The sequence below is a fragment of the Ictidomys tridecemlineatus genome, chromosome 7, assembly GCF_052094955.1.
Source record: "Ictidomys tridecemlineatus isolate mIctTri1 chromosome 7, mIctTri1.hap1, whole genome shotgun sequence".
In the NCBI taxonomy this organism is placed as follows: domain Eukaryota; kingdom Metazoa; phylum Chordata; class Mammalia; order Rodentia; family Sciuridae; genus Ictidomys; species Ictidomys tridecemlineatus.
In genome coordinates this window covers 147,166,384-147,181,173 of record NC_135483.1, presented here as the reverse complement: position 1 = coordinate 147,181,173, position 14,790 = coordinate 147,166,384, and the positions used below count along the sequence as shown (strand labels likewise).

At 37.3% G+C, this 14,790-nt stretch overlaps 1 protein-coding gene across 4 annotated transcripts in view; it reads left to right on the top strand.

The window, feature by feature from the left end:
- The window catches only part of Znf385b (zinc finger protein 385B), a 359,572-nt gene that overhangs the window by 77,721 nt on the left and 267,061 nt on the right, over window positions 1-14,790 (top strand). For all 4 annotated transcript variants that reach the window (XM_078017681.1, XM_078017680.1, XM_078017679.1 and 1 more), the window contains exons 2-3: window positions 6,717-6,868; window positions 7,493-7,792. In XM_078017681.1, the coding sequence (XP_077873807.1) occupies window positions 7,495-7,792 (298 nt within the window). In that variant the 5' untranslated portion in view covers window positions 6,717-6,868; window positions 7,493-7,494. The remainder of the gene's footprint in view (window positions 1-6,716; window positions 6,869-7,492; window positions 7,793-14,790) is intronic.

Below are 14,790 nucleotides of genomic sequence, written 5' to 3'. Positions count from 1 at the left end.
CCAGTGTTGCCAGAGTGGGAAATAAACATTCGCACACACTGCTGATAGAAGTATAAATCTGTACAGCTTATCTAGAGGTCAAATTGGCAATATGTATTAAAAGTGAACCTATGAATTTTACTTTCAAAATTTATCTTAAGGGAATAACCATAGACATGCATAAAGATACATATACAAGAAAAATCTTTCCCAGTAATATTTTAAATGGTCAGAAAGTGAGAAAAATGAAACAAAACAAAAACAAAACCTGTTATACCACCATCTCCAGGTTTTAAAAGAATGAGGTGGTTTTAGGTGGTCCTTGATTCTTTTCCAACTGAAGGTGTTAGTGACAAATGATTACTAGTGCCTTAAAAGTTACCTAACATTCCCTGATCTTACCCATGTCTTCTTTTCCTGGGGTCCCTGTATCCCAGGAGTGAGACCCCAATGTGGCTAAATTATTTTATAGAGTTAGTATAGGCCATGTTTAGGATGAATATTGACTTAGCTGTTTGGGGCTCGGGTGTAGCTCAGTGGTAGAGCACTTGCCTAGACTGCATAGGCCCTTGGTTTGATTCCCAGCGCTGCAAAAAAATAAAAATAAATGAACAGACTTAGCTGATGACTTGCTGGCATGGAACCAGCGCTTTCTTAGGAAATCATTCATGGTGGCCTGCCTGCTCTGGCAATGACTGTGGCAGGATAAAGGCTGCAGCGTCTGCCCTTGGTCAGGTCTTCACACTCAGTGATGTTTTAAAGCTCTCTCTGCTGTGCTCTGCTGCTGTCTCAGCTGCACCGCTTTGTCAGGGAGGACAGAGGGCAGGGGGAATCCAGATGGCTTCATTAGAAAGAAGACCATGTCGCTCAGCCAATCAGCATTTCTGTTTCCTACAGGTGGAGGTGTACCATATACACATTTTAGGTAAATATCAAAAGCTGTGTTAAGATTAATATTTGGACAAGAATAAAGTCTAATTCTACCATCTAAACAACTCTTGGTATATGGAAATAGAAAATTTTATCATGAGTTTCTGTTATTTAGCTATCCCCTTGGGATAATAATTTTAAGATGGCAAAGCTGGTCTTTTGCTTTTGATTCATTCTTAAAAGATGAGAAGAATTCCCAAATAGAATTTTTTTTTCTAGAAAGGTTCATGCCATAATGAAATTAAACAAATAAAGATTAAATAGAGTGCTTAAAGGTTATTTATTTAATATTGTGAAAGCTTGCATATCACACAGTTCTCCAAAGATTGTAATTATGGTATAATCTAATTTGTATTCTAATATTATTTAACTGTTTCTAAATATTTGTAACTTGAGGTGAGCATTTATTAAATTTAGTTTCAATCGATTTCTGTTTAATTGATTAAAATTTTTTAGTATTTGCTTCTTACATAAAATTAACAGTTTTCATAATTAACATTAATCATTATATTATTTTATACTTGTAATAAGAAACACATTTTTCCTTCTGCTAATCTTAATGTATTGAGCATACAAGGATTTAATCAATCCTAGTTTTAGCTGAAATGCACGTATATAATTGAAATTTACATTATGGTATTACTAGTAAGATAGACTGCATGTTCTCATTAGTGACAATGTTATATTATTTGCACACAATGGGAACCCTGAGGACTTCAAAGATCAAAGGTGCCAGTGAAGACATTAATCTACGTAGACATTCAACTGTTGGGCCTTCTGAAGGCCAAGGCCAAATTAACTAGCTGCTTTTCACTAAAACTGAACTACAGCTGAATTAATTATAGCAGTTATTTTATCAAAGATTTATAGAACAACTTCTAAATGCTACACACCTGGTTGGCTTTGGATCTATAATAATGAGAATAACAATTTTGTTTTCTTTAAATCTTGGTAACTCAAATGTCTTAGCCTATTTATCCACCATATTACCTAATTCAAAACAGTTCAAATCTCCACCCTGCTTGATGCAAAAATTCCAGTATTTTATCAGTTTGCCCATTGCATGCATTTTTTGAATCCCTGAGATATCCCAAGACAGCTGTTATATGATATCTTAACCAGCTTCCTAGTCCTGGATCACCGCCTTTCTCTTTTGTTGATTACTAGCATCCTTTTGCCCATTCATGCTACTCTCCCATATATGGTCTTCACCCCAGATGCCATTCCAGAATCTTGCATACTGACCCACAGTAATAGGAAGATCAACTGTGATGCTTGCATGATTTTGACAATATCTTGGAAAAGTTTTAAAGGGGCACAAAGGTGTGCAAGTGGGGAAATCCACAATTGTTACTAAATACAGAGTGCACACCTTCCATAGGTCCCAGTCTCAGGCTGGCAACATGTTTCAGGGGTTTGTTTATCTCTCCACTTCAAGAATGCCTGGAATGAGACTCTCATATCTGGATCATAGGCCTCCTGTACTCCTAGACCCAGAGATAGTCTGAGGCCTACTCTTCTGAGAGTCTATTTCCTCCCCTCATCAGTCTTCTTTCCTGTACCCAACCATAGAAGTGTGATCTTTCCTTGCATTTCTAATGATAATTCAGGAAAAAAGAGTACTTTCCAAAAGTTGAGTTTATTCAACCCAGAATGACCCCAAATATAAGCCATTATATAATATAGTCCAGGGTGAGCTTTAGCAGTTCCAGACCATTCTATCTAAGGTAAGATGGTCTGCATCCTCCCTTTGCCTTCCATTGTCTACCAATATTCTGCAGGAACTATTAGGACAAGGAAAGATTTATCTCCCAGGATCTAACAAAAATTTTCAGGGCAATACAGTTTAAATTTACTTACATAAAAGAAATATTTTAGGAAAGAAAAGATAATTTGCAGAGATGTAACTGTGCCATAGTGAGGATTTTTTTTCATGTAATTATGGAGGCAGATTAACATCCTTGGAACTGTGTTCACCCCTGGTTCTTCATGCAGAATAGAGTCCTTGCTTTTTCTTCTGAAAATAGAATGATCCTTTAAGATGTTTTCCCCAAAACAGAGGAAATGTGTGCCCCCAAAGCTGAGTCTTCATCAAGGAAAATGAACTACTAGAAGCATTAGAATGTCAATTTTGTCTTAGCCAGTAGTGTCAAAATCTCTTGTTATTCAAACTAGGCCAGAGTACTCCTAAATTCAATCCAGTACAATAAAGCTAAAATGCTCTATAAGTATGCCCATAGTTCTCTGGAGACTATTATGCAAGGAGTACTCCATAGTTAGACTTCCCCGAAATAATGCAGAATAATGCAAAAAGAGTGCTTCTTTTGCTTTATTATAAGCTCTTCATCTTTTAAGTTCTTTACTTTGTATGTTCTTTTAGCCACCATAGGGCAAGGATAGTGCACTATTTTATATTTTCTTTATAAATGACTGTCTGGCTAAATTGAATCAAATATAGCCTCTTGCATCTGGATCCTATTGTGATATAAATATGGAAACGTGGCAAAATTAACACGCTTTACTAATCTCTTGATTTTATTCAAAACTCTGTTTTAGGGAAGAGAGTTGTTTGTGGCCCACACCTAGCAACTCAACTTTTTAATGTCCACTGAAGTTGAAGTTTAGGAGTCACTCACTACGAGGTATGAGCGACACAGTAAAGTGGGCAAGAATCAACACCAATGTTCTCCACTTCACTCTTTCCATCTTCATGAATTTTTGTCTAAACCTTCCCAGAACACCCAGTGCTCTATTCTCTGTGAAGGTTAATCACACAAAAGAGCCGATGCCATGTGGATGTTGGTACAAGTGTGCCCTTGTTAGTGTGTAACCTACCTTGACAGAATTTGAAGCTTTGTTTTTTAAAACATTGGTTTGGTTACTGTGTTCACAACCAGTACTAAACACAATCTTAGATGCTGGTGATACAAGGATGAATAAAGCATAGTTCTTATTCTCAAGGAGCTTGACATCTAGCAAGGGAGAAAAATACAGACTTTTTTCCCAAGTACTCATTGTGTCCTGTTGTAATTCTTGTTGCTACTCTGTATAGGGTCTCCCCAGGCTGGCATACCACCCCACCCTGTTCTCTATCATTTTCTGGCATGTATCTCCTTGTCTGCACACACACTGAAATGAGTGAGTAAATAAGTAAATTATATAAATATAATAAGGCTATACAAATAATTAAAACAATAATACAATGGTTGCGTGCCATACTGGCTATATGAATTAAATGCTTTATGATTGCAGGGGTAGGAAGAGACCCTGGCAAGGTCTCTTTCTTGAAATGAGGATTTCAAGAAAGGAGAGAGGAGAGGGTTGCCTGGGATTTGGAGATGAGGAAGGGTAATATGGCGACTTCTCGAAGAGAAGCACTAAACATGGAAGGAGTTGCAAGCTACACAGATAAAGGTTGGGGAATGAATGGGAAGTGTATGAAACTGATTGACGTGAATTGGGGAATGAGATCATAAATCCGGGCAGAGCCTTTTCACACTTACGTAGAAGTGACCCAGTCTCCTTCCATGTTCTCCACCAGATGTGGTCACTCCGAGAATGTATTTCTCTACGTGTGCAACAGAGATGTTTTTACCTCAGAATCAATTTCCTGTTATTTTCAAGCTATAAAAGTAACTGGGTAACTTGGCAGGCGAAGGCTGGTCTAGAGAAGTGAACTGCTTCCTAAAAAGATTCCTTCAGATAGGCACTGATCATCCAGTTTGGAGCCAGTTCTTTTTCCCAAAGGCAGCAACTCAAAGACCTAAATTTTCTAAGTCCTTCATTTGCACTAAAATATCTTATTCTCTCATGGATGCGAAGATGCTGCCATCTCATCTTCTAGAATAACACAAAAAGCACACAGAGAGTACTGGGCTCACTTGTGCTGCTTTTTCTTACCCTCAGAGAAGACTTCTGGACAATCCAAAGCAGAATGCTGCCTACAGCTCTGTTTAAAATCAGGCACCCCTAAAGGTCCATCTGCACCATGCAAGTGAAACATTTGATTTGAGGTAGTCTGATAAAAAAAAAAACTTTAAAATAGTGAGATTTTTCTCTCTTATTCCACTTAACTTGCTATTATCTTCCCCTTAGCCAGAAAGTTGACATTATAAATGTTATCGCATTTACACATAGAAATTATATCATCTCAGGCCAAAGGTGGATGTTGAGACACTGATATCTTGCCTCTCTGCACCTCTAGGTCCTTTTCTCAAGACCTCTGGAACTAAATATACTCTGGTTGCAAGTGGCTGTTAATGGGAGCTGGCCTTATTTTTTCTCGTAAAAGGGGGAGGAGGTGTAGTGAAAGCCAGAACTAGGACTCATAAGTGGGGACTTGGTGGGCACAGTCCACCCAGGATGTTATATGATCCTCCTTCAGAGTGGCCATTAACATGATGGTGGAGGCTTGGGGGTCATCCGTGAGGGTACTCTGGGAGGATGTAAAATAGGGATGAAAAATGATGAAGGGTGCTGATATCCTGAAGAGGTTGCAGGATAATTCAGGAATAGCCACTCATTTCATTTTTTTAGTGTCTTAACTTACTTTTTGGATATTTAAATTTAAAAATATAAATTATTTCTATGACAAACAGCAGCCTGAAAAGTAAAGGTAAGCTGATTTTATGTCTTGTAAGATAATACAAAGGAGTCTTTTTTTGTTGTTTTTTGTTTTTTACTTTTCAAATTAAAGTGGAACATTATGATGTGTGTTCTGTCTCTGTGAAATACTGTATATTGATTCACAACATGGGCAAGGCCACATGCCTCCAGAGAGGCTCAGTTTTCAGATGAAAGTGTCAATAGCCTTCAGCTGAGTCAAGGATCTTGGTTGCTTGAGTTGAAATGTAACACTTAGGTTTCAATGATTGAGTAAAAGATGGGACATGACCTAGTTTGCAAGGTTATAAGTTGCTGGTTTTCCTAGTTTTACAGTGGATTCATTTTCTAGATGGAGCATAGTAATAGTAAGGAGCCCATTATAAAAATTATGTTTATCAGTTCAGTTAAATTTTATTATATATTTTAACATTTTCTGAGCAGCTACAATAATATGTTTGAACATAACTTTTTTTATGGCATTGGTATTTCCTGAATTTTTATGAGGTTTTGGATTTAAGGAACAAAAATAAAAATATATATGTGTAGTTCAAAATCACATTTTAATAATAACTGGATTATTTTCTCCAGCTTAGCTATAAGACTTGCTTAAACCTGACTTATGCGTAGCTCAAGTAGATTTTAAGGAAGAAAACTGCCTTTGTGGAAAGAAATAGATTTATTTGGAAAGTTTTGTGGCCTTAAAATGATAGTGAGGTAGAGTACTATGTGAGACAGATATGTTTTGCAGATCAGGTGTCTGGTTGTAAACATGGAGATATCTTCATGTATCTTCATGTTTCATGGTGAAGAATCTGCCCCTGAGCCCGTTCTTCTTGACATCTTTGCCCTGTGGCACGCCCCTGTCTTCTTGGAGAGTGTCTCTCTCTTTGTTCAAATTCAGAACTAAAAACTTGGTCATAATCACATTGATCATATGTTAATGATGGTCATCCTGGTATCAACTAAAATCAGAAATCATCTGTTTTAAAGTAGAATTGAACCAAATAAAAAACCAAGGCATCTTTATCACTCGAGGGTCTCCAGGCACTGAAAACTTCCCTTTGAAGTTTTCCATCACTGTAAACATATCTAAGTAAGTAAAAGAAAAAAAAAACACAGAACTTAAGAATAAAATTAACATCTACTGTTTTACTTTTTCAGGTACCAGTTGGCTATAATATTGCTATTATTTTGTATTTCAGATGGTCTACATTTCAAGTTCATCGGAGATTAAATTGATGTTTATGGGCTGATCTGGAAACCTAAAAGCAATTTGTTTTTCTAAATCTATAAGAAAATATGCACAATTTCCCATCAACCGACTTAAAAAAGGGGTTTTAGAACACAACCCAATGTAAGTAGTAAATGTGCTGTTTTGGTCTTTGTTACCCCCAGTTAGGCCATATGTGTCTTTGCATGTGAGCAGCCATGTATGGATTATATATGTGTTCATTTGTGTCTATGCATATGCTTTTTTTTTTAAACAAAATCTTTGAGTTCATAACATCTATTACATCCTTCTTTCAACAGACATTCAAGTGCCCATTATATAAAAGGTACAGTTCTAGGCTGCCCTGACAGAGCTGATACTCCAGCAGGACACACATAAGCCATGTAATTGCACAGATGCATATGAAATGCACACTGGATAAGTGCTATCAAAGAAGGTCACATATCTCTATGAGCGTATAACCAGGTCCTGACTTGCCTCCAGGGCCACATCAGGCTCCCTGGAGAAGGTGATGTGCTAGCTAAGATCTGATAGGAAAAAAGAGGTGATGGGAGAAAGGAGGAGGATGGGGTATCACCAGACAAGGGGACTCATGTTCAAGACTACATGTGCTCAAGTTCTTTCTAGGTGTGACCACTGAATAGCTCTTTTATCCTAACCCATACCATTAAAAACTAATTATAGTCTTGCCAGAAGATAAGAAGCTACATGTGAATTCACAGGCACTAGTACTGTTTTATTTTCCAGGTATGAAGTACCATCTTGAAGATGGAATTATGAATATGGCAGCTTTTCTACGGGGCTTTGAAGAAAGGGGGATTAAGACCGACAGGCCTGAGGACCAGTTAAGTAAAGAGAAAAAGAAAATTCTGTTCTCCTTCTGTGAGGTGTGCAATATCCAGCTGAACTCTGCAGCCCAGGCCCAGGTCCATTACAACGGCAAATCCCATCGCAAACGAGTGAAGCAGCTGAGCGATGGGCAGCCCCCGCTTCCATCCCAGAGCTCGGGGACACTGCTGGCCAGCCCCAGCCCCAACACCAGCACAGGTAGGAAGGAGGGCCTCGGGCTTCCCTTTACTTCTGGGACAAATGGTTTTGTTACAGAAAATGAAGGGTATAGAGTAAGACATCTTCCAATTGAAACTACAAAGTATATATATATATATATATATATATATATATATATATATATATATATATATATATATATATATATATACCCTTGTCCCCACAGGCAAAATCCAGGAGCTGTTTGTCCTCTCTCAACATATTCTTTATTTTTCCTTTTCTCTCCACCCCACACAGAGTTTCTATATTGGACTGCAGACTTCCTGTATCCCCATCGGGTGTGAACATTCCCTTAATATATTTTGAAATGTGTTTAAAATGGATCTGTGATATCAATTTTCCCCCTCTATGCAAAATTAGACTTCCCCAAGAGTTTTCTTTATCTCCTTTCTATTGGGTGGTGCAGTACTTGATAGTGTATTAAAAGCTACAGCTTTATTTATAACATCCCAAGATGCAGGAAGGGAGTATTAATCTTGCACATTAGACTTGTCATATTGTTTTACAGAGTTGCCAGCAGTGTGCCACTGCCGTTCTGACAGTAGGACCCGGTGCAGCCAGACCCACAAGGCCTGCCCTGAGCTCCTGCCCTCATTTTCACTTTCCTCCCACCCTTTTCTTGTCAGCTGAGCAAAGTCGGAGGCTTAGGTACTTTACATTCCTGCATCTGCCCTGAATTTCAAACAAGCTTTCCAGTGCTGTATCTTATCCTTGGGTAGCTCTTGTTCCTGATTGCCCATCACTGGGTACCTTCACAGTGACAGAACTCAGGAGAACTGTGAAATCAAGTTACCCCGTGATGAAGATTTCCACAAAGAAGGGCCTTCTACTCAGGTTTTGGGTGGAAGGCCAAGAGAAGCTTCCTTCTAAAAGTGGCACAGGGTCTCTAGACTCCACTTGACTGAGTGTTTGCTCTGATCATAAGGCCTCAACTTGAAGGGAGGTGATACAGAGAAGCCATCTGTTGAAATTCTACTTGGTGTTGCTGCATGGTTCTTGATTTTATAAAGTTACACTGGGCATGATCCGCATTGAGCACCAATGAAAATTGTGTGTGTGTGTGTGTGTGTGTGTTACAAAGAAATAATTTTTGTATTTCAAGCCAAACCCAATTTCGTTTTACCTGATATAATTTCACATGATCAAACCATTTTCTCAATCAATACTTAGCATTGTGAAAGAATGTAAAGGAACTTATATATGATACATGCTAACAGTAGGGGAAAGTTATTTTTCATTTTCTGTTTACTTATTATTAGGGACTGTCCCTATGTTTACATATTAAGAATATCATTAGTATTAGATTAAAAATGAATCTGAGAGTACATAGTCCAAGTAGAAGTTTGAATGGAATCTGAGTTCCAATGTCTATGGACAACATAATCATTAGAAATTATATTTCTGAAGAATGCCCAATGATAGGGAAAGTGGTCTATGATAACATGCTAGGCAAATGGCAGGAACTAACATGCGTCTAGCTTGGTGCTTACCTGCGCGTGCGCACCTTATCCATTGTTTTGAATCTTGATTCAATGAGGAGCAACTGTGATATTGATTTTTTTTTTCCCATTCACTTTCCATGCTTTTGATCTATCAAATTTCTATTTCCTGCTTGGTAGCAACTCTCCTAACACACTCTCAGCCCATAACTTCTCACATTTGTATATTCAGGACTCCTCGATGTAGAAAATTCATTTCTATTTATAAAGCATCCATCTCATTGCCAAATTAAGATCTGGCTACATGGACCCCGGAGCGTAGAGGCCTGGGCACAGTCGCTCTCACTCTGTCTCTGCCTCAGCTTGCTGTTCAGCCCACGCAATAGGGAACTGCTTAGGAATGGAGGGGTGGTGATTACCTTATTATGATCTTGACAAAGTTGCAATGCTCTTCTGGCTGATGATTACCATCCTGGCTTTCTCAGTGTCCATTGATGTTCCTAACCAGTCCCTTAGGCACTGGGGGTCCTTTATGAGATAGACTCATCTTCCAGTTTATCCCTGGCTGGTAGCAAAATGCTTCATTCCTCAACGATATGTGCTTTTTTTTCTCCAACACTGTGGTACTCCTGGTGAGATTGTGTCCTTGATTTTCATATATACCAATTATTGGGGCTTGTGGGCATACTTGGAATCCATCTTAAGAACTTAGATCTGAGGGGGTCCTGGCACGTAGAGGGTGGAGTTGGCTGTGGTGACTTCTCTTCCCTGCTGAGGCAGTAAAGGTATCAAGTTCACTTATGAAGAAAGCACCTGGTGAGGAAACAAAATGCCAGTGTCACTTTTGTACCCATTGCTTGGCTTTAGAGGACATCATAGGTGGATTTGTCTCCATTAAAAATATAAATATAAATATTAAATACATATATATATATATAGATATATAGATATCCCTAATCCTCAATACCTCATAACCTCATATGTAACCATATTTGCAGATAGGGTATTTTTTTTTTTTTGTACCGAGGATTGAACCCTGGCACACTTAACCACTGAGCCACAATCTCAGCCCTTTTCAAATTTTATTTAGAGACAAGGTCTCACTGAGTTTCTTAGGGCCTCACCAAGTTGTTGAAGCTGGCTTTGAACTAGTGGTCCTCCAGCCTCAGCCTCCAGAACTTCTGGAATTACTGGTCACCATGCCCATCTTCTTTATTATTTAATACTGAAAATTTTCTGCCTTCTGCACAGACTTTTCAGAAGGAAACAGTGCATATGAAAACTACCAAAAATTGTCCCATTTTTCTCTGATAACAAATACAAAGATAATTTTTTAAAAACATAGAACTAAAAATTACTGTATTTTATGAAGTTAGACTCAACATTTCTCAGTGAAATCTAAACAAACTGAATCTAGCAATGTATGAAAAAATTATGACCAAGAGGATTTATTCCAGGTATGCAAGGCTGGTTCAACATTTGAAAATAAATAATATAATCCAATATATCAACAAACAAAAAAAGAACTTTTATGATATATTAAGTGATACAGTAATTTTCTCAAAAGACATTTGAGAAAACCTAGCAGAAAGTTACCTCATTTTAATAAAGAGAATTTGCAAAACCCCATGGATAATGTATCTAATGATAAAAGATTGAATGCTTTTCTCTAAGATTTAGAGAATGGTAAGGATGTCCACTCTTGCCTCTTACTTGACAGAGCACTGGAATTTCTACACACTGTAATAAGGCAAGAAAAATAAAAGGCATACAGATTAGAAAGGAAGAAATAAACTCTCTTTTTTGCAGATAACATGATGGTCAATATAAAAATCCCAAAGAATCTACAAAAGAATTCCAAGAATGTTAAATGAATTCAGCAAGTTTGCAAGACAGAGAAACAACACAGGAAATCAATCATTTGTCTATGTACTAAAAATGAGCATTTGGAAACCAAAATTAAAAACAGTACAATTACAACAACTCAGAACAAAATGAAATATTCAGATACACATTAAAAAAAATAACATGTACAGGATCTGTAGGCTAAAAAAAATCACAAAACACTGAGGAAAAAAAAATCCCCAAGGACCTCAATGGAGAGATGTACCATGTTCACAAATTGTAACTCAACATAATTAAGATGTTGTCTCCCTAACTGATCTTAGGTTTTCCTGAAATTTTTGTCAAAATCCAAGAAGGATCTTTTTTTTCCCCCAGACATAGCAAGCTTATTCTAAAATTTATGTGGGAAAGCACAGTTCCTAGAGTAGCTAAAAAAAAAAAAAAAAAAAAAAAAAAATCTTGACAAAGAATAAAGCAGGAGGAATCTCTACCTAATTTTAAGTCTTGCTACATAGCTAAACTAAACGATGGTGTGATTTTAATGGAGAAATAGAGATCAAAGGAAATAACAGAACCCAGAAATAGATCCATATGCATGTGCCAAATTGATTTTGGACAAAGATGCAAAAGCAGTCTAAAGGAGGAAGGATAACCATTTTCTTTTGCGTTCCTTTGGAATTCATAACTGTCTTTAAGGTTGAAATTTTAAGACTTAAAAGGGAGTTAGTCATGCAAAGAGAGCGGAGAAAAGTAATCCAAAGGAAGAGAAGAGACTGTCCAGAATTTCAAGTTAAGAAAAAGCTTGAAGTATTTGAAAAACAGAGATGTGGATGGAATTGAGAGAATTGAAAAGAAACACAGAAGTTTGCAGGTTTGAGAAGGTAGGCAGAAGACTTAAGAAATGGTTTTTCAAACAACGTTTTAATTGAATCATGCTTCTCTAGTTCAAAATGTTGAGCTGGGCTCAGCTAGTTGTTCTTGTCTTGGATGCACAGGGGAACCATTCTTGCAGCTGCAGCAGATTCGCTGGCAGAATGCCCATGCATACATCTAGCAGGTGGAGCCTGGATCCTTCTGACCAGCAGACTGCTTTTGGAGGAGGTTAAACCAGGCTTCCTTACATGGAATCACAGAGGAGCGTTCTAAGACAGTCAAGGCTGAAGCTGCAGCTACTGCATTCTTTTTGGTCAGAGCTAGTTATTCACTGGCCACCTTAAATTCAAGGGGTGGGGAAATAAACTGCCTCCATTTGAGAGATGGCATCTTTTACTTGGTTTTTCAAATTTTAAATTGAGCTTGAATAGATTTTAAGTTGAGGGCCTTTTGGGTGGCCGAAGATAATGGTGATAAAAGCCTGGGATGTTATATAGCAGGAAGTAGAGGTGATGTGTTGGAATGGGAATGGAGAACAAGATGAGAAGATGTTTTTCTTTTCAGTTGCAGCATTATCTGTCCTGCTATTTTCTTTGCTGCCATGGTCTGTGCTTCTCTTTGATGCCTTCAGATCTCTGTTGTTTCTCCCCAACTCCTAATGGACTCTGATCTTCATTCTACATTCAAGAAACAATTATTGCTATTAAATAGCTTTTAGGGTCAGAGTTTTGATATTATATTTTGCTATTATAATCATTAAAATGTGTGTGTATGAGAGAGAATTTTTAGCTTTTTGTTTTTTGACGGTGTAGGGGATTGAACCCAGGGCCTTTTGCATGCTAGTCAACTACTCTACCACTGAGCTACATCTTCAGCCCTTGTCTATGGAGTTTTAAGCACACCACTCAAAATTTTCACACTGAATCTCATTTATATTTAAAATGTTAATTTTATCCTTGAATGCATTTCCATTTTCGAAAATTTTTTAAACTTGAAGATGCAATGCTACAGAACTACCACAAGATGGTGCCACAAGTCTATTGAAAGTAAGATTTTTTTTTTCCCCTCATCCCCACCTCAACATTTTGGTGGAACTTACTAATAGGTATGGAAGCAAAGAAATACCTTACAAACGGGTGAGGGTGTGTATAACATGCATGTCTGGACTGGAACATGCTTATTTGACAGATGCTTAGAGCATCTTCTGTGCATTAAACAGAATCTATAAGGGAGACAGAAAGTATGTTTATATATAGGGATGGATAGGAGAGGTCTTTCTCCAGTGTTCTGGAATAAAAGTCACTACTTAAACATATTCATATTGTCCCATGTATGGAAAAATTTTAGTCCATTTAAAAAGGTATTAAGTAAGAACATAAATTTTAAATGATGCCGATTTGTGTGGTAGATGCAGAGATAGGGCTAGTATCCATTAATAGGTTAATGCCTTTTATTTTTATAATAGAAAAAAGTTTACTCATTCATTTATTCATTCGTTCATTTTTGTTTCTTATGGTGCTAGCGATCAAAACCAGAGCCTTGTGCATGCTATATTTGCATCCCAGAAACAGATTTAAATGCTTGCTTTTCCTTCATTTTCAATTTGCCATTTATTCAACCAAGAAATCTGATTTTTGCAAAATATAAGTGCCTGAGTGAAAGTATAACAAAACATTGATGAAATACATTAAGTTTCTACCAGTAAGTTTGTTAGGTGAGTGATTTCAGTGTGAGGCAGGTGGGTTACATTATTTACAATAAATGTCATTATCCACAGGCTTCTTAATTATAAATGTATAAAACTTCTTTTATAGAATAATTATTATACTTTCTGTATACTGGGTAGAATGCATATGACGTCCTGTGATTTTTCACGAAAGTATAAACTTGAAAGGAGAAAAGATCATGGTCAAAATATAATTAACTTGGGCTTTGAAAGGAAGGCATCTGTTTTTCTCAGCATAAATCTCAGTTCCCTTTGAGACGGCCCAAGAATTGTCGCTTGTAGTAATTTAGACCCAGCGATGATGCAAGGAATATCAATGGACTTTTCCAATTCTTTGACTTAACCAGAGTCCATACTGTTTAGATTCCAAGTATTATAGAAAATCCTGACCCTGTTCCTCCAAGGAGGGATAGCGTAGGTATCCCACCTCCATTCCCCCTAAATGAATTTAGTTGGGGTTTGTATTATACAGCATATTTTTAAAAACTTTTAGTTGTCAATGGACACAATACCTTTATTTTATTTATGTACGTAGTGCTGAGGATCAAACCCAGTGCCCCACACATGCAAGACAAGCTCTCTACCACTGAGCTGCAAACCCAGCCCTTTATAGAGCATATTGAGATTGAAGTTCCTTGTGAATGGGAATAGAGCAATTTAGAAATAGAAGGAATGCTCAAGTTTAATTCCAGATTCCCAAAATTCTTTAACTTTGAGACAGAGTCCTCTCCATTTGGATGGTGTCAGAACAATTCCTGAAATAGACCTGAAAAAGGTATTGTAAAATAATTCCCTATTTTGTACATGTGGTTAAAAAAAATGTTAGACAAGGATGTTGACTAAGAGTTGAAAACTCTAAGGGATCAATATATTAATGGGTTTGAATGGAATTTAAAAAAGAGAGAGAGAGTCAAAAGGAATGATTGACCCTTTTTCAGTGAGTGAGGAATAGTCTTGTGCTTTAAGAATGCACTGGAATGGGGGCTGGGGTTGTGGCTCAGTGGTAGAGCACTTGCCTAGCATGTGTGAGGCACTGGGTTCGATCCTCAATACCACATAGAAATAAATAAATTAAATAAAGCTATTGCATCCAT